Source organism: Neodiprion lecontei, chromosome 4, assembly GCF_021901455.1.
Source record: "Neodiprion lecontei isolate iyNeoLeco1 chromosome 4, iyNeoLeco1.1, whole genome shotgun sequence".
NCBI classification, from domain to species: domain Eukaryota; kingdom Metazoa; phylum Arthropoda; class Insecta; order Hymenoptera; family Diprionidae; genus Neodiprion; species Neodiprion lecontei.
In genome coordinates this window covers 31424356-31442636 of record NC_060263.1, presented here as the reverse complement: position 1 = coordinate 31442636, position 18281 = coordinate 31424356, and the positions used below count along the sequence as shown (strand labels likewise).

At 37.9% G+C, this 18281-nt stretch overlaps 2 protein-coding genes across 11 annotated transcripts in view; one reads left to right on the top strand and one right to left on the bottom strand.

The window, feature by feature from the left end:
* Positions 1-14055, top strand: part of LOC107217669 (acetyl-CoA carboxylase) — a 24273-nt gene extending 10218 nt beyond the window's left edge. For 7 of the 9 annotated variants that reach the window (XM_015655286.2, XM_046736531.1, XM_046736528.1 and 4 more), the window contains 15 exons: positions 4166-4289; positions 4943-5273; positions 5400-5697; positions 5925-6138; positions 6272-6605; positions 6730-7190; positions 7283-9418; positions 9555-9860; positions 9990-10350; positions 10456-10772; positions 10913-11164; positions 11314-11763; positions 11860-12139; positions 12215-12495; positions 12617-14055. In XM_015655286.2, the coding sequence (XP_015510772.1) occupies positions 4166-4289; positions 4943-5273; positions 5400-5697; positions 5925-6138; positions 6272-6605; positions 6730-7190; positions 7283-9418; positions 9555-9860; positions 9990-10350; positions 10456-10772; positions 10913-11164; positions 11314-11763; positions 11860-12139; positions 12215-12495; positions 12617-13231 (6760 nt within the window). In that variant the 3' untranslated portion in view covers positions 13232-14055. Of the gene's footprint in view, positions 1-1792; positions 2934-4165; positions 4290-4600; positions 4703-4942; positions 5274-5399; positions 5698-5924; positions 6139-6271; positions 6606-6729; positions 7191-7282; positions 9419-9554; positions 9861-9989; positions 10351-10455; positions 10773-10912; positions 11165-11313; positions 11764-11859; positions 12140-12214; positions 12496-12616 lie in introns of those variants that run through there. The other 2 variants (XM_015655285.2, XM_046736532.1) reach the window with 2 other exon arrangements.
* On the bottom strand, positions 13550-18281 carry LOC107217671 (SID1 transmembrane family member 1). 2 transcript variants are annotated; one of them, XM_046736539.1, is made up of 10 exons: positions 18022-18281; positions 17474-17667; positions 17048-17349; positions 16755-16905; positions 16227-16310; positions 15773-16090; positions 15102-15687; positions 14654-14922; positions 14320-14529; positions 13550-14151 (listed from the first exon to the last, which is right to left on the bottom strand). In XM_046736539.1, exons 2-10 carry the CDS (start codon positions 17648-17650, stop codon positions 13864-13866), a joined length of 2385 nt encoding a protein of 794 aa, XP_046592495.1. In that variant the 5' UTR covers positions 17651-17667; positions 18022-18281; the 3' UTR covers positions 13550-13863. The 2 variants fall into 2 exon arrangements, with proteins under 2 accessions (XP_046592495.1, XP_015510779.1); XM_015655293.2 differs by having other exon boundaries at positions 15138-15687; positions 18022-18277.

The following is an 18281-nucleotide window of genomic DNA, read 5'->3' as shown; positions in this document are numbered from 1 at the left end:
GAAAATTTTAGTTGAATTCGTACATCCTCCTCGCGTTCGGTGCAGTCTGAATTGACTCAGCGCCGGCAATTCCTTCATCGTGCGCGAATTACCTTTAATGATTTTATTCTTATTCGTTTCGTTTACCGTGTCGTGCATTTCTCTTGGATGATATACGAACGATTATTGCCAAAAATAGATGTGACTTAAAATTATCACGCAGGTAATTGAAACCGCTGAAAACTTGATTTTTTCAACTTTTCTGGATCCCGCGATGCCGATGTCGAGGTAAATAAACAACAATCGGAAATACATTTCTACGCGATTGTTAATTGGCCGGAATTACTTTGATTTTGGTTATTTAGCAATCCATTTTACGATTATAATTAATTGCGAGACCGTCGATTAGTCGTTAAATTAAAATGATTTATTGTTAACAGTATGTGTTTCTTTATTCTCATCATATTTTATAATCTGTAGATACGTTAAATACAGCTGGGTTTTTCAGCCGTAGTTGCGAGACGTAAAAAAAATCCGGATAATTAGCACACCGCCTCATGTCTGTAAATTCTTCTGAATCCGAAGCCAACCATTGAACGATGACTTGCGTACGTACGTCAACCACGACCTTCGCTTGAAATTGAAATTGACAACAAATACGCATGATATTATAATATCTGCAATGACGGCGACAAACTGCAAACAGGTGGTTCACCGGTTATATTCATTATATATACATAACATTACACAAATGAGCTTCCGACAAAATTCCTGCACCCTTTCAAAATATATGAATATTTAATTTTTTACCCAACGAAAATAAAAATGAAGCAAACCGCTCACTGATACTTCCCTGACGGAATTAAGTAATTCGCGTTTCGAAATCCTTGCCCTCTTCTATATGTCCCTTGTCAAATTGTTTTATGGTGCGGTCGCTATGGTTTCACCTCCTTCGCCGCTGGATATTTCTTCTCAAACGACATGATTCATATCGATTAAAATGTACGATTGGTGCGGTCGCAAAATATTCATCGGTGTGACGTCTTCGACCGAAGTCTCAAACACGTTTTTCTGCATGTGCGGATTTTAGCAGCGGATACAGGTATAAAGGCACTCGCCTACTTTGCAGGTACATATGCCGTATAACGTATGGCGTACCTCGTGTACTTACGTTGCACAAATTACAAATATTCAACGTACAATTATCGAGCATAACATGCCTTTCCCCTTCACCTCGAACAAGACTTTGGACCGCGCGCTTTCAATACCGAGACACCAGCAAGGTGAATTATTTCAGGTAAAATTCTGACCAGGATCTGCGCGATGTTCACGTTATCGTACGCTTACCGCGTGTCCGTACATCGTTATCATGCATGTGCTTGAATTTTCAATTTTCAATTTGCATTTTCCGTTTTAAATTTGCAACTTGGAACGGGATCGGAGACACGGAGAGATGCCGTCGAAGGAGAAACTGCGGTTTTGAATTAAATACCGAATACCGATATACAAAAATTGACGTCTATATGTCACAGCACTATTTATATACGTATTAAATTACCGGAAAGTCCGATAAAATTTTTGTAGCAACGGGTTTAACATGGCTTAATCGAAAGCGACGACCTCTCGACGTCGGTGGCTAACTTCTGACTGCTGTGACGAGAACAATAAACGAATGAGTGTGGGGTACACGATCGGGCTCAAGAATGAACGACCGTAAGAATCTTCCCCGAGTGGTTATGCAGCAGCACGTAGTGGGGAACATTGCAGAGAAGAAGGAAATTCACCAGTGACCACAACCTCACTACAGAATTGTGAACATCGTTCGCAGTAAGGATCGAGCACCTGTTCAGCGCGGACGCGGCTTTCGGAGATCTTTTGAAATTTACACGCAAACCCGAAAACGTTTATCGCCTGTCTACTCGAAGAATTGTCGAGAAACTGAAGCTTTCCCAAAAGTTTGTCGATCGAGGGGCGAATCAAACCTTCGCAAAATACCGACGAGGCCAACTTGTTACTCATAATTTGTGAAAATATTTTCGCATTGCAGATATAGAAAATCGGCTGGTTTACGTACCACTTCGGTGTGAGTTTTGAATCGCAAATGCTCGCTATTATTACCTACGTGGCGGGAGTGAGATAACGGTAATGAACGAAAGAGCAATCACGCCGCATATTTGGAGGTATATTTTCTTCGTGGAAATGATTTTATGAAGAGATTTAAAACAGAATTTGAAAATATACTCGAAAAGGACCGATCAGTTTTACCAAACGACTATTTGAGTGTAGAAGTGTAATTCATACATGAGGCTATAATCAAGACGTACTTTGTATTACGTAACGGCAGGTTAAAAACCTTGGACTATGTACCCGTTGAAAATACCTGGCAAAGTCTCTCGTTGGTAAAAACTAGTGAGCAAAAAAAACAAGCGGAGTTCCTACACGCTCAATTCGACGCTGTAAAAAATTATTGACCGCTTTGGGATGCGGAGTTTATGAAAATTCATCTTTGATTCATTGCAAGTTTCTTGAAACGAAAATGCTCGACTAACGAAGCCCTCGACTTTAGTTTGGGGTGCAAACGAAAGTTCCACGATAATCACAGTGGATAATTTCGGATCATCGGCTGCGGATGCATTTAAAGAGAATCGCGCAGACTTGAGAACCATTTTCGATCAAACCGTTGAAATTTTTCCCGAAGTACTATATTTCGTTCCGTTAATGTGGGTTTATAATACCCTACAAAAACGCTGGATGCAATCGACAGAAATGAAACGTATGAAAAGATTCGTCCTCGCTCATAGCACCGAGAAGGACCCAATTTGGAAGAGTTCGGACAACCTATTGGCAGGAGTAGCCAAAATGCCGATCGAAAAACCCGAAACAACCGAAACATGCAGGACCAGCACAAGCTCCAACGGAACAGACGAGCAGGAAGACGAGGGGCTGAAAATGACGTAATTCACGTTTACTTTAAACCCAACGAGAAATCTTCTTGTATCTCACAATTTTATATCTATTTACGGGACAATTTGGCTCGTTTTTTAATCAGAGATTGTTCTTAGTCGTTAGTCTTTTCTCAGCAACGACTCTCGATTCCCTTAGACAAGCGAGCATTAGACCTACAATCGGATGTTGATTTACGCACTTTCTCCATTACACCACTGTCTAGTAAGCAGATACTTCAATTGCTGACGATCGTTTCGTAACTCGCCCGTTCGCGTGTATAATCGTGTCATCAAAGTTTCAAAACATAACAGCCGAAGAAAAGCTTGTTATTGAGCTAAATAGTTCGTGGAATATAGACATTTTTATTTATTTTTTTTTTCATTTTGCTTTCTCACACACTTTTCCTGACGATTTTAATGTAAAAGAAGATCACCATCATTGTTTTGTTTTTTCTACAAATTTTTACGTTTCAATCCTACTTAATCGTCTTGTTTGTTTATCTGCTGAAAAAAACAACATGAGACCAGTCTCAAATTCTCCTTGTACTGACAGGAAAAAAAACTACAACGACGATTAAGGTTCACGGTCCAATATCGTAATTGAAATGTTATAATCGATGGAAAATTTTTTTCGATCTAATCGTTCGTTGCCGCCGTTAAATAACGAGCATATTATCGTATACGCGTAAATGTACATGATGACAGAATGGAATGTAATCGTAGTGATTCAAATACAGTTTTGTTAACGGTATAGTTTGCGGAACTTTCTCTGTTCTGAATTAATTCGTTATGCGTATATACATGATACGAATATCCGACGTGCCTGCTGATACATTTTAGGAAATACAAGCCACCTCGCGAGCTCAATGACCATTTTACCAAGCTATATATTTCATTACGGAAATATATATATATATATATTGTGTGTATATATATATATATATATATATACACAGTATTCATTGGTTTGTTGCTTATACGCGAAACACATTCTATGATCTCATAGTTCACAATAATATTTATGTTACAAACGTTAGCGATATTTGAACATACAATTGGACAAAAAATACTATGATAAAGAGTATTTTTCGCACACTTGCGTGTACGATAATTTGTTAAACACGATAATCATAACATTTGTGATTTTATACGTTCGTAGATTAACTCACGTGTTGAGGAATTAATTCTTGATCGTCGTATAATAATTTCGTTTTTCTTTCTTCTTTTTCCTTGTTCCATAGGCCCAGCATGTCGCAAGGCACGGTGATGATCCAAGCGCAAAGTCGACAATTAGAAAAGGATTTCACCGTTGCAACGCCCGAAGAATTTGTCCGTAGATTTGGCGGAACTCAAGTGATAAACAAAGTAAGTCAAACAACATATTTTTTTTTGCTCAAATTTTTAGTTTGTGTCATTAAATATTGTGAAATATTTTCAATGTAAATGAAATGTAATCGCCTATTGTCTCTCGAATTATGTAATTGGTACTTGGTATTCTTAAGCTTATATCTCGCCGCGATAAATCTCTTCGAGCTGTACCTACAAGTTCATTAAGATGATTCCAATTTGTAAAATAAATTTTATGAAGCTTTTTGCATAAGTACGAAATGGTGATGTATATTTAGCAATGATATAGGTATCTGAGATTTTTCAAACAACATTTTAACTTTTTGCAGAAATAGTGTATCCAAACCTCATAGTCAAATTGATTAATGTCAACTGAAACCTCTTGCATAACGTAAACGTTGAAGCCTATAGAAATAGATGTAAGGTGTAGTGTAAGTACTCAGAATTTGTAATTCCTGATGAAATTATAATTTCAAATTGTTTCCACCGACGTCTTTGACGAGGAAGGATTAATTATTCATTAGTGAAACTTCACGTTAATGGGGGACTTGCGTACACTCGAACTCAACTTACAACACGTTTCGTACTGCATACAACTTACGTTATCCTACAATGAGAATAGAAAAGAAGAAACGTAAATATAAAACTTAACCATAGTTATTTTCTTTCAGGTTCTCATAGCAAATAATGGAATCGCTGCGGTCAAATGCATGCGATCAATTCGCCGATGGTCGTACGAAATGTTCAAAAACGAGAGAGCGATTCGCTTCGTAGTTATGGTCACCCCGGAAGATTTGAAAGCAAATGCCGAGTACATTAAAATGGCTGATCAGTACGTACCAGTGCCTGGAGGATCCAACAATAACAACTATGCAAATGTTGAATTGATCATCGACATTGCGGTCCGTACTCAAGTACAAGCTGTCTGGGCTGGATGGGGTCATGCGTCGGAAAATCCAAAATTGCCTGAACTTTTGCACAAAAATAACATAATATTTATCGGTATGCTTAAAATAAGAGCGTTTATTTAATAATCTGACTATTACGATCAACTAAAATTATTTTTCCAATTCGAATAACTTAGAGGCCTGATTTATTAACAACATGATTATTTCAATTATCTTACAGGACCTTCTGAAAGGGCGATGTGGGCTCTTGGAGATAAAATTGCTTCTAGTATTGTTGCTCAAACTGCAGATGTACCCACACTCCCATGGTCTGGCTCGGAATTGAAAGCTCACTACAGTGGAAAGAAAATAAAAATATCATCTGAATTATTTAAAAAGGGATGTGTCTCTAGCGTGGAAGAATGTCTTGCTGCTGCGAGTAAAATCGGGTTTCCTATAATGGTAAAGGCAAGCGAAGGCGGAGGTGGAAAAGGTATTCGTAAAGTCGATAATGCTGAAGAGTTACCTTCGCTATTTAGGTAATAATCTTTTCTGTTAGTAATTTTAGTTGGTATCTGCATAGTTGGTCGAAAATATTACTTAAAAAATTTGTCCACTCTTCTGGATTAGCATTTACTACATTAAAGTACGTCAACTCCCATGCCTTTGATTAAATTTCTGACATTATTCTATGTTATCCATGCTGCAACTCTGCGATTTAAATGCTTAATTTTCATTCATATTAGCGATTACCATTCTATTACAGACAAGTACAAACAGAGATCCCAGGATCGCCCATATTCATAATGAAGCTTGCCAAATGTGCTCGGCACTTGGAAGTGCAACTATTAGCTGATAACTATGGAAATGCTATCTCACTCTTCGGACGTGATTGTTCTATCCAAAGGAGACATCAGAAAATCATTGAGGAAGCACCTGCTGTCATTGCTAAACCAGAAGTCTTTGAAGAAATGGAAAAAGTATGGCTTTCAGCTTTTCAAACTACAGAGACTGAACAAAAAAAAAAGAAAAACTAGAGCAGAAAGATAATGAACATTGTTCGCTTTACACTCATCGATAATTTATTCATGAATTCGTTCTTCTATGTTCTAGGCTGCTGTCAGGCTGGCAAAAATGGTAGGATACGTTAGTGCTGGCACAGTTGAATATCTTTACGATACATCAGGTCGTTACTATTTCTTGGAACTAAACCCTCGCTTACAAGTAGAACATCCCTGCACAGAAATGGTTTCTGATGTCAATTTACCTGCTGCTCAACTTCAAGTTGCAATGGGGTTGCCTTTGCATCATATAAAGGATATTCGGCTTTTGTACGGGGAAAGTCCATGGGGTGATACTCCCATTGATTTCGATCAACCAAGGCACAAACCACAACCTTGGGGTCATGTCATCGCTGCCAGAATCACAAGTGAAAATCCAGATGAAGGTGATATGCTTGTAAACATCCATAAATTTTTCAGATATTATTTCATACATTTTTTAAAACAAACTTTCATTTGTAGATATTTTTTAAAAATTCCAAGCATTAACGAAACTTATAATCATTTCAGGATTTAAGCCAAGTTCAGGAACGGTGCAAGAGCTCAATTTCAGATCGTCGAAAAACGTCTGGGGATATTTTTCAGTCGGTGCATCTGGAGGATTGCACGAATTTGCCGACTCGCAATTTGGTCATTGTTTTTCATGGGGTGAAGACCGTAATCAAGCTAGCGAAAATTTAGTTGTTGCTTTAAAAGAATTGAGTATCAGAGGTGATTTTAGAACCACAGTAGAGTACCTCATAACACTTCTCGAAACTGAATCCTTCCAGTCAAACAGCTTTGATACCGCGTGGCTTGACTTACTCATTGCTGAACGTGTTCAAAGTGATAAACCAGACGTTTTGCTGGCCGTGACTTGCGGGGCGTTACATATCGCTGATAGAACAATCACAGCTGCATTTAATGGTTTTCAAACAGCCTTAGAAAAGGGTCAAATCCAAGCCAGCAATGACTTGGACAACGTTTGTGAGGTAAGTTTTGCATTGCATATCTGTTACTAATCATTAATGATGAAAAAGATACAAATAAAATTCCTGAAAATTAATACCAAAACTATTTTCAGGTTGAACTTATCAATGATGGATTCAAATACAAAGTACAGACAGCTAAATCAGGCCCAAACTCCTACTTCCTTGTAATGAATGGTTCCTATAAAGAAGTGGAGATTCATAGACTTTCGGACGGAGGTTTACTACTTTCAATGGAGGGATCAAGTTTCACGACCTACATGAGAGAGGAAGTTGATCGGTACAGAATAGTAATTGGCAACCAGACATGTATATTTGAAAAGGATAATGATCCGTCATTGTTGAGATCACCTTCAGCGGGTAAACTTATCAGTTTTCTGGTAGAGGATGGTGGCCATATTGATCGTGGTCAAGCATATGCTGAAATAGAAGTAATGAAGATGGTTATGACGGTGACGGCTGGAGAAGCTGGTAGTTTGTTTTACGTTAAACGACCTGGTGCAATCTTAGATGCAGGAACATTGATTGCCCATTTGGAATTAGATGATCCTTCACTAGTCAGCAAAGCGCAAGAATACACTGGGCAATTCCCAGCACCAATTGCGCCTGCTATTCCTGAAAAACTCAACCAACTTCACGCTAAATATAGAAGCGCTTTGGAAAATACCCTTGCTGGATACTGTTTGCCCGATCCTTACCATCTACCGAGGCTCCGAGAACTGATTGAAAAGTTCATGAATTCCCTGCGCGATCCTAGCTTACCCCTGCTAGAGCTCCAAGAAGTGATCTCCACTATCTCTGGAAGAATTCCCGTATCTGTAGAGAAGAAGATCAGAAAATACATGACCTTATACGAAAGAAACATCACTTCAGTTTTAGCCCAGTTTCCAAGCCAGCAAATTGCGTCTGTAATTGACGGACATGCCGCCACCCTTTCCAAACGAACGGACAGAGACGTTTTCTTCTTGACAACTCAAGGTATTGTTCAACTGGTACAAAGATATCGCAATGGTATTCGTGGCAGGATGAAAACAGCGGTTCACGAACTTCTACGGCAGTACTACACAGTTGAAAGCCAATTCCAACAAGGACATTATGACAAGTGTGTGTCGGCTTTGAGGGAACAGCATAAAGATGAAATGAGTATGGTCACTGCTACTATTTTCAGTCACAATCATGTACAAAAGAAAAATGTCTTGGTTACTATGCTCATTGATCACTTGTGGGCTAACGAACCTGGGCTTACAGACGAGCTGGCCAGTACACTGACTGAATTAACAAGTTTAAATCGCACCGAACACAGCAGAGTGGCTCTAAGAGCTAGGCAAGTCTTGATAGCAGCACATCAACCTGCATACGAACTGAGACATAATCAGATGGAATCCATATTCTTATCTGCAGTCGATATGTATGGACATGATTTTCATCCTGAGAATCTCCAGAAGCTGATACTTTCTGAAACTTCTATATTCGATATACTACACGATTTCTTTTATCACTCGAACCGTGCTGTCTGCAATGCTGCTTTGGAAGTTTACGTTCGCAGAGCTTACATCAGTTACGAATTAGCATGTCTGCAGCACCTAGAACTATCTGGAGAAATACCTTTAGTTCACTTTCAATTTCTTTTGCCGAACAATCATCCAAATCGCCAGAATCTTACTCTTGTCAATCATAGAACAGGAGCTATGGCTGCCTTCAAAGATCTCGAAGAGTTTAGCCAGTACTCTGATGAGGTACTTGACCTGCTAGAAGACTTGTCGTCCCGAAATACAGTTTCTGCCAAAGTTCTCGAGGCTGTAGAAACTGCTGGAAGTGAATCTCGGCACAGTACGTCGATCAATGTTTCTCTGAGTACTGGTGAAACAGGTATTGCTGAGGGAGGTGAAATACCTGCGGAACCTGTTCACATATTAAGCATTGCTGTACAAGATAATGGTAATCAAGACGACGCAGTCATGTCCAGACTGTTCGGAGACTGGTGCGCGACTAACAAAGAGGAGTTAATTACTCGTGGAATCAGAAGAGTGACATTTGCTGCCCTAAAAAAGAGGCAGTTTCCAAAATTTTTCACTTTCCGACAACGTGATGGATTTATTGAAGATCGTATTTACAGACATCTTGAACCAGGCTGTGCCTTCCAGTTGGAACTTAACAGAATGCGGACTTATGACCTTGAAGCTTTACCTACATCAAATCAAAAGATGCATCTCTATTTAGGACAAGCTAAGGTGCATAGATCTTTTGTTCATTATTAGTCTTCACTCAAATCTTGATTCCCATGGAATAATATTAGCGAATTTGGACAAGCCTTTGAAGATAATGGTCCTATAGATTAAAATTCAATTTTTTTTACCATATCTCCAGGTTGCCAAGGGCCAGCAAGTTACAGACTATCGCTTCTTCATCCGTTCCATTATACGTCACTCAGATCTCATCACAAAGGAGGCTAGCTTTGATTACTTGCATAACGAAGGTGAACGAGTACTATTGGAAGCAATGGACGAGCTTGAAGTAGCCTTTTCCCATCCCCTAGCAAAACGCACGGATTGCAACCATATATTCTTGAACTTTGCACCAACTGTTATAATGGATCCAGGCAGAATTGAAGAAAGTGTTACGAGCATGGTGCTCAGATATGGTCCTAGACTGTGGAAATTACGAGTTAGACAAGTAAGTATAAAGAAATTTAACTGAAACTTTAAAATCTAGTTATCTTATTACAAAAGTTATTAGTTGGTGTATTCAAATTATCCACATAATCCGATGTTTAAATATTTAATTCACATATTTATCTCATAGGCTGAGATAAAAATGACAATTCGTCCAGCACCAGGAAGACCAACTTCAAACGTTCGTCTTTGTATTGCAAATGATAGTGGATATAGCATTGATCTACACCTTTATACTGAGGCTACGGAACCCAAGACTGGTATTATCCGTTTTGAGTCTTATGGATCTACGGCAGTTAATGCGAACTGGCGACCAGGACCAATGCATGGTTTGCCTATTTCTACACCTTACCTGACCAAAGATTATCTCCAGGCTAAACGGTTCCAAGCACAGAGTTCGGGAACTACTTATGTGTATGATTTACCGGATATGTTCCGTCAACAAATTGAGAAGTTCTGGGAGAAATACATTGAGGAAAGACCTACCTCAGGTTGGTTGAAATGTTAACTACTACTAATAGAAAATTTAAACTCTGGCCCACGAACAAAAATTATACACATGTGTGTTTGAGTGAAAATTTCGTATACTTGAACAGAAAATATCAAGATTCCGAGCCCGGTATTGGACTGTGTCGAACTTGTTTTGGACGGTGAAAATTTAGTAGAACAAAAGCGATTACCTGGTGAAAACGACGTTGGCATGGTCGCATGGAAACTCAGACTTTACACCCCAGAGTACCCAGCTGGAAGAGATATCATACTTATTGCAAATGATTTGACTTTCCAAATTGGTTCGTTTGGACCAAAAGAAGATCTCGTATTTTGTAGAGCATCTGAAACAGCTAGAGATCTTGGAATTCCAAGAATTTACTTCTCGGCGAATTCTGGTGCCAGAATTGGTCTTGCTGAAGAGGTACGTCCGTGAACTTTACTTTAGATTTCATTCATTTTAGAATCTATCGTGCATTTAGTTGCTGTCTTTCACCAATTGACCGACCTAGAAAACACATCAGAATGTAAAATTTTCGCAAAATAATTCGTTGGTTGAACTAGGTGAAAGGCTTGTTCAGAATTTCGTGGGAGGATGAAAACGAGCCTGAAAAGGGCTTCAAATACATCTATGTAACTCCTGACGACTATGCTAGATTAGCACCGCATAATTCAATTAAGGCATCATTAATTGAAGACAATGGTGAGCCTCGCTACAAGATAACTGATATTATAGGCAAAGATGATGGACTGGGAGTTGAAAATCTTAAATATGCTGGTATGATTGCTGGTGAAACGTCTCAAGCATATAACGAGGTTTGTACTTGTTAATATTCCCAACTTTCCTAGTTGATGACTAAATTTTTGTCAATATTTTTGTAGATAAAATTATTTTAAATATTATTTAGTGAAAATTTTTCCGTGAAGAATAATATATGTCATGGATTAATTTTTCTGCTTTGTAGGTGGTTACAATATCAGTTGTCTCATGCCGTGCAATTGGTATTGGTTCTTATTTACTGCGACTTGGGCAACGAGTTATACAAATTGAGAACTCGCACATTATATTAACCGGGTATAGAGCACTGAATACAGTGTTGGGTCGTGAGGTTTACGCTAGTAATAATCAATTGGGTGGAATTCAAATAATGCACAATAACGGTGTTTCACACGCAACTGAACCAAGAGATTTAGATGGTATAGCCACTGTACTCAGATGGATTAGCTATGTACCTAAATCTAAAGGAGCCCAGCTTCCTATTCTCTCTGCACCACATCCAGATCCAATTGACCGAGAAATTGGATATGTTCCTACCAAGGCTCCCTATGATCCCAGGTGGATGCTTGAAGGAAGACATTCTCCCATTGACGCTGCGGCTTGGGAAAGTGGATTTTTCGATCGTGGTTCATGGCAGGTAAGATTAGAATACGTTAGCGACGAATTATGATCCATTGCAGTTACAATTAACGTCATCGTGCACTTAATTCAATTTCACTTCAATTACTTGTAGGAAATTATGCGGCCTTGGGCACAAACTGTGGTAACTGGACGTGCTAGACTTGGAGGTATCCCTTGCGGTGTGATAGCCGTAGAAACACGAACTGTCGAACTGCATTTACCAGCAGATCCCGCAAATTTGGACTCTGAAGCAAAGACAGTCTCACAGGCGGGTCAAGTCTGGTTTCCAGACAGTGCATATAAAACTGCTCAGGCTATTCGTGATTTTGGCAAAGAAGAACTGCCTCTTTTCATCTTTGCTAACTGGCGTGGTTTTTCGGGTGGTATGAAAGGTAAATTGAAGAATGGTTTTTACTAACAATTATCAAAGTTTCCGTATGTTCATTAATTCACGTTTTGTTCAACAGACATGTACGAGCAAGTTGTTAAGTTTGGTGCTTACATTGTTGATGCGTTAAAAGAGTATACCAGACCAGTGATAGTGTACATCCCTCCAAATGGAGAACTAAGAGGTGGTGCATGGGCAGTTGTTGATCCATCTATAAACCCCAGGCATATGGAAATGTTTGCCGACACAACAAGCCGTGGAGGTGTATTAGAACCAGAAGGAATCGTCGAAATCAAATTTAGAAACAAAGATATAATTAAAACCATGCATAGAGTTGACCCTGTCATACGTAACTTCAAGGTATTTAAAAATATTTACGTTTAGCAATTTCACAAGTCTTGAGCAATGTAACTGACAATGATTTTTCAATGCTTACGTCCAACCATGAATATTGATCTTCAACCTTACCATGTCAATTCAGGAAAAAATATCGAGTTCAACCTCCGCTGAAGAACGTGCTAACCTGGAAAGCGAAATCCGGAAAAGAGAACAGATCTTGGATCCCATGTATCACCAAGTCGCTGTTCACTTTGCCGATCTTCATGATACTCCTGAAAGAATGTTGGAGAAGGGTGTCATTAGTGAAATAATTCCATGGAAAACAGCACGCCGCATGTTATATTGGAGACTCAGACGTAAACTCCTGGAGTGTGATGCCATAAACGATGTCTTGTCAACACAGCCTAGCTTGGGTGTTGGAACAGTAGTTTCTATGCTGAGACGCTGGTTCGTAGAAGACAGAGGTGCTACAGAGTCTTATCTGTGGGACCAGGATGAGGCTGTAGCCAAGTGGTTAATAAGCCAGAATGAAACTGAAGGCAGTGTTCTAAGCCGTAATATTAATTGCGTACGGAGGAACGCGGTTCTCACTCGGGTTAAGGAGGCCCTTGAATGTTGTCCAGACGTGAGATTAGATGCAGTTATAGAAATCGCGCACAGACTGCAAGCTGGTGAACGTGCCGAACTTCTGCGAACTCTCTCACAGCTTGAAACGTCTGGAGAAGAACATCACAATGATTCTAGTGCTTCGTCATAGTCAATCCATGTCACATATTTAAAATAGCCACATACCTGGTGTATGTAACACTTTTAGGACTCATTTGTTGTAAATATTCTTCTAAGACATCCTATTTGTTATTACTGTTATAACTAAAGATGAAAAAAAAATACAGCGTTTATAGAAAATTTCAATTAGTAATTATTTACTGATATATGTAAAATGAAATCATTTTTCCAAGTCAGTCGAATTTTTTAAATGATAAATATCGTGCTGGAATAATGTACATGTTCTTGATGTGCATATTTGCTATGGCAGTGTTTATTACCTACATTGTAATATGAAAAATTGGGAATATAAAGAGATAATATATTTATTTTTAGAAAAATCGCATAAAATTTTTTTTTAAGATTGGTTTCTTTAGTTCTTCACTCATCACCAACACGACGGATTGTATATAATATCGTTTTGTCACGCGCAACTCCGTATTTTAAAAACTTATATAAATTCATTACAATATGTACAATGATGATAATATACAAATTATAAATTCGAAAATGTAAAAGGAATAATCTATGCACCAATTTGCTGCGATTGCTGCGATGGCATAGGAACTAAGTCCATTGACATAAATTTAAATAATTGTTCACAATTAACTACGACCTTTTTTTCTAAAAGACGGGAATCTGACTTCTATGTACGTCCACTAAATCATCATCTAATGTTAATAGCACCATAAATGAGAAGAACATAGCTAAAGCTGATAAGAAGTGCCAAATATCATGCGGGTCAAAAAAATTTAACAATTCGCACGGCTTATTATAAATTCTAGATTGTGCAGGAGTTAGGGCCCAGGATATTGATTTGCGAATGAAAAAGTACATGGCTGCTGCCCAAGTCAAGAAAGATAGAATAATGTAGATAAGAGGTTGTAGTAAGATTCGCTCTCGGTGGCACAGCTAAAAAATAAATATATATTTTGTAACGTATTTCAATGTATATCAGCAGGTAATTGTAATTAATGGTTTAAGATTTATCAATTAACGATAAGTAACACCATGATACAATTCTTAGGTGAGACAACTGCATGTTGGATTCAAAATTACAATATTAGAGTTAAGACATACCTTCATTACAATGTAGAAGAAAGTGTAGAGAAGTAGATTAGCCATTAATACTGCCAATAAGTAAGTGTCAAAGTCTTTATCGTGATGCATATTCCCATATACTGCCAGCAGCACATTACAGACATTGGCAATAATTAATAGCACTAATCTTCCACCATATACTGGCCGTAGCAAATTCGTGATGCCAGCACGAGCATCGTGTCTCATTATCTGATCAGAAAGTGTTATAATATTAACTTATTGTGACACATATATCCGTGTTAAACTAAACCATATAAAATTTCAAACGAACTTTGTATTTATTTAGCAATCTTCTAATTTGATTATTTCTTACCACAAAAACTCTCAGAGGTAGTCCTCTATCAAATCTCCATCGACCCATGTAATAAATCTGTGCCGTCAGAGCTAAGCAAGCGGTAAGATGTATGATTGTAAATATTATCCAAAAATATTTCGAACCATCTAGAACCCCGATTAAACCTAGGAAAATAGCAAATGCTAGAACACCAAATGTAACCGGGGCTCGTGCATTGATGTCAGGATGTCGCGTTTGATAGATCTTCACCATGCAGAGAACCGCCATTATATACATGAAACTTGTGTCTAAAAATAAAGACAATTATGATAGCATATATTAAGAAGTTTTCTTTTATCGCGTATGATTGTGAGGCCTGATACGAAGTTAAAATTATTTTGTAATAACCCAGAAAATCGATATTGAATTTTGTTTGTAGGAAACATGAAAGTTTATCAAATTCCAAATCTCAGTTTTGAAAGCTGACCTGAAATATAATTTCCGTCGATTGATACAAACGTACCGAATTGGAAATTGCTGTGATTCGGGCAGACGTGATAACTGCCTGATAAAACGCCTTCCATAATAAGGGCAGCACCCATAGCATAGAACAACCCATAATGTTGCGGTATGCCAAAACTTTTATTTCTTTCTTCATTTGTTTCTCTATGTTCTCTGACATAGGTAAGAAGTATAAACAATAAGCCTAGAATCACGTATCCTAAGTTCGAAAAGACATGATTGAAGTCCGACAACAGTCCCAGAGGATGCGCGCACAAAAAATTGTAGTAGCACAAATCTTGATTGCCAGTCACATGCAGAACTTGCTGGTAGGTCACAACCAATTGAATAACTGGTAGCGTATAAAATACGGCTATAGTACCGAGATAATATACGTACAAACGAGATTTATGCCTCAAAATTCGAGGATCTTTTCGAGCAAGATCACAAACTGAGAGCACTCGTCTAGTTCTTATAATTTCTTTGTCAGAAAGTGCGTCCTCCAACATATCTATGTCATCTTCATCCAAAGAAGAGTCTTCGTCTATGGAAGCCCATTGACTAGGGCCGAGCTGAAAGTTTTAAATACCTTTTGAAAATTATTTGATGGCAACAACCAGATGACAGTTTACACTAACTTTATTTATTGTATGTTACCTCGCCCATTGAAGATGGACCCTCGGTACTGTGTGTTCGCTCTGCTTCGTCTTGATCGGATAGTAGTTGTTCTCTTAAAATTCTACCCTCTCTGATCCTGAATGCAATAACTCCGATGATATAGAAAATGCAAAATCCTATTAAAACTGATACAACTATGGAGGAAGCAAATATATAGTCCTGCTTTGTTATGCTTGGTTCTATGGATAATGACACTTTTTTAGTTCCTGGATGACTCTGCACTTGATTTCCCTTACAGTCACTGTCATCTCCTTTTACTACCAAAACTACAAAGAAGCCACGCGGATACCTTTCTCTCTGAAAATATAACTCATTATTATATCTGAACTAGAGACAAGGTTGATAAATGCGTCTGGATAATTTTTTCAGAATACCAGTTCAATGTACGGCTAAGACATTAAATAATTCTGCATATAGAAATTACAATGCTCACCGGTATGGTGATGCCACCTTTTCGGCTCACTGTTTGCCAGTATCCGGAGAACTGAATGTTTCTTTCCAGATCAAATACCGGACACTAGAAAATAAAATCTCACTATTTAAAAGGAAGTTCACAACCTCATGCTTATTTTTCTACGACTAAAAATTCTTAGGAGATTGGGACCTCGTTATTACGCATCCTAGTTTAAGACAATTCTTCCCTACGCCGCTGAACGACCTCCTTCTTCTGACAAGGTGTTCTCGCACATTATATGGCAGATGCAAGTCCCTTGCTATCTGGGCCATAGCATGGCTACTACAGTGACTACATACTTCTGCTCCCGAATGAACTGCAGAAGAGTAAGATCTTCGCTATAAGACAGACACTCAGGTCAGCTGTGCAATAACGAGGTTCCACTATGCCTGTTTATACAGATTACATATCAAGTTCAAAATCATAGAAAAATTTTTCGAGCTGAAGGTAAATGATCCACATCCAAATTAAATAAAAAAGAACATGCCTTTAATGGAGTGCACTCACTGAAATATTCTGAATGGAGACTGTCATGCAGGTATCGCTATCAGACTCCACTTGCATCAACACCGAAGAACTTTCCATTTCTCCAGAAAATTTGAACCCATAATAAATTGGTTCTGCCGGGGAGATAATTACATTTCTAATCTCTCCAGGGCTAAAATTAAAATTGTTTCACTTTGTTATTATTTCAATGGTTTTCTAACGCAAATATGATCAAACCCTCTATCAGGTGTTAACAAGGAACAAAGGTAGTTATGGCAAGATGTTACAATTATATAAAATAATTTATAACTTACTGCATATAGAAGTCATTAGATGGAAAGACACTCATGCTGAAGCTGATGTTTGATATACTTGCAGTCGAAATACTAACAGTTACGAATTCATTTTGGTCTCTAGAGCCCAATCTTTGATAATCATTTGTTGGACACAATGTTCGACTTGTTGTGTTATATTTGAGAACATCATCGACAGTTTTAACAAACAGGGGAATTTGCCAAGACAAGATTCCCTTTTGTTGACGAACAACAACAATTAAAGGAAGACTGCTGTTGGCATTGCTCTTAACTGTTATACGAGCACCATCTAAAGATGTTATCTACAACCAGTGAAATTTTGTTACAAAATATGAACAGTACAATTGGTACATTCTTTACTGTACGTGTGAAGTAATAAAAATTCTGATTTTCTACAATACTGAATTCAATATACAGAATAATTACATTGCTTTCACTGTACACAAACACATATTCAATGTAAGTGTTTATTTCCCTCGTATAAGTTGTTGAATAATTGCCATTAATGACAATAGGTTGTAATGATGGAAGTGTTGGAGATGAGGCTTGGCTGAAATTTATGAGGAGTAGCGGCACCACGAGAAATATACCAATACTCTGCATAATGACAGTGTTTTCACCTTGAAAATAAATTAAAGTAATTCAATAAACAATTCTTTGAAACCATGCTACAGGAGAAGTTATGGCTGCAACAAAGCAGATTAAATTTTTCCGGTAAATACCATTTTTTTTTTTTTCTTCTCTTACAATATGAAGAGTGGAATGTCCAGTGGGACGCAAAAGACAGAGATTTTTAGATGCGGTACGTTTAAGTATGCATTCAGACAATAATATAAATGAAATCAATCGAATCGAATGATGATGAAATCAGATTTTTTGTACTTAAAGTTTAAAAACTGATAAGATAAATTAGTGTATGACGAAGAATAGAATCTGATATATTTTTCATTGTGGTAAAATAAATCACTACATACCGTTAATTAATGTCACCAGATCATAGATTTATTTCTTTCGTAATCGGTAAGTGTATTAAACTTCACCATGAAAACTATTATTTATTTACATAAAAAACGTCCGACAAACACAACACTACCCGCTTGTTGTAACGCTACTGATTGCAAGTGCCGTGAGTGACATTCATATGCGTTGTTAGTCACAGGCCATAACTATTAGTAACGTAGCGTGCGATCATTCCATGTTAATACATATTATCGTATCATACGACTATTAACGC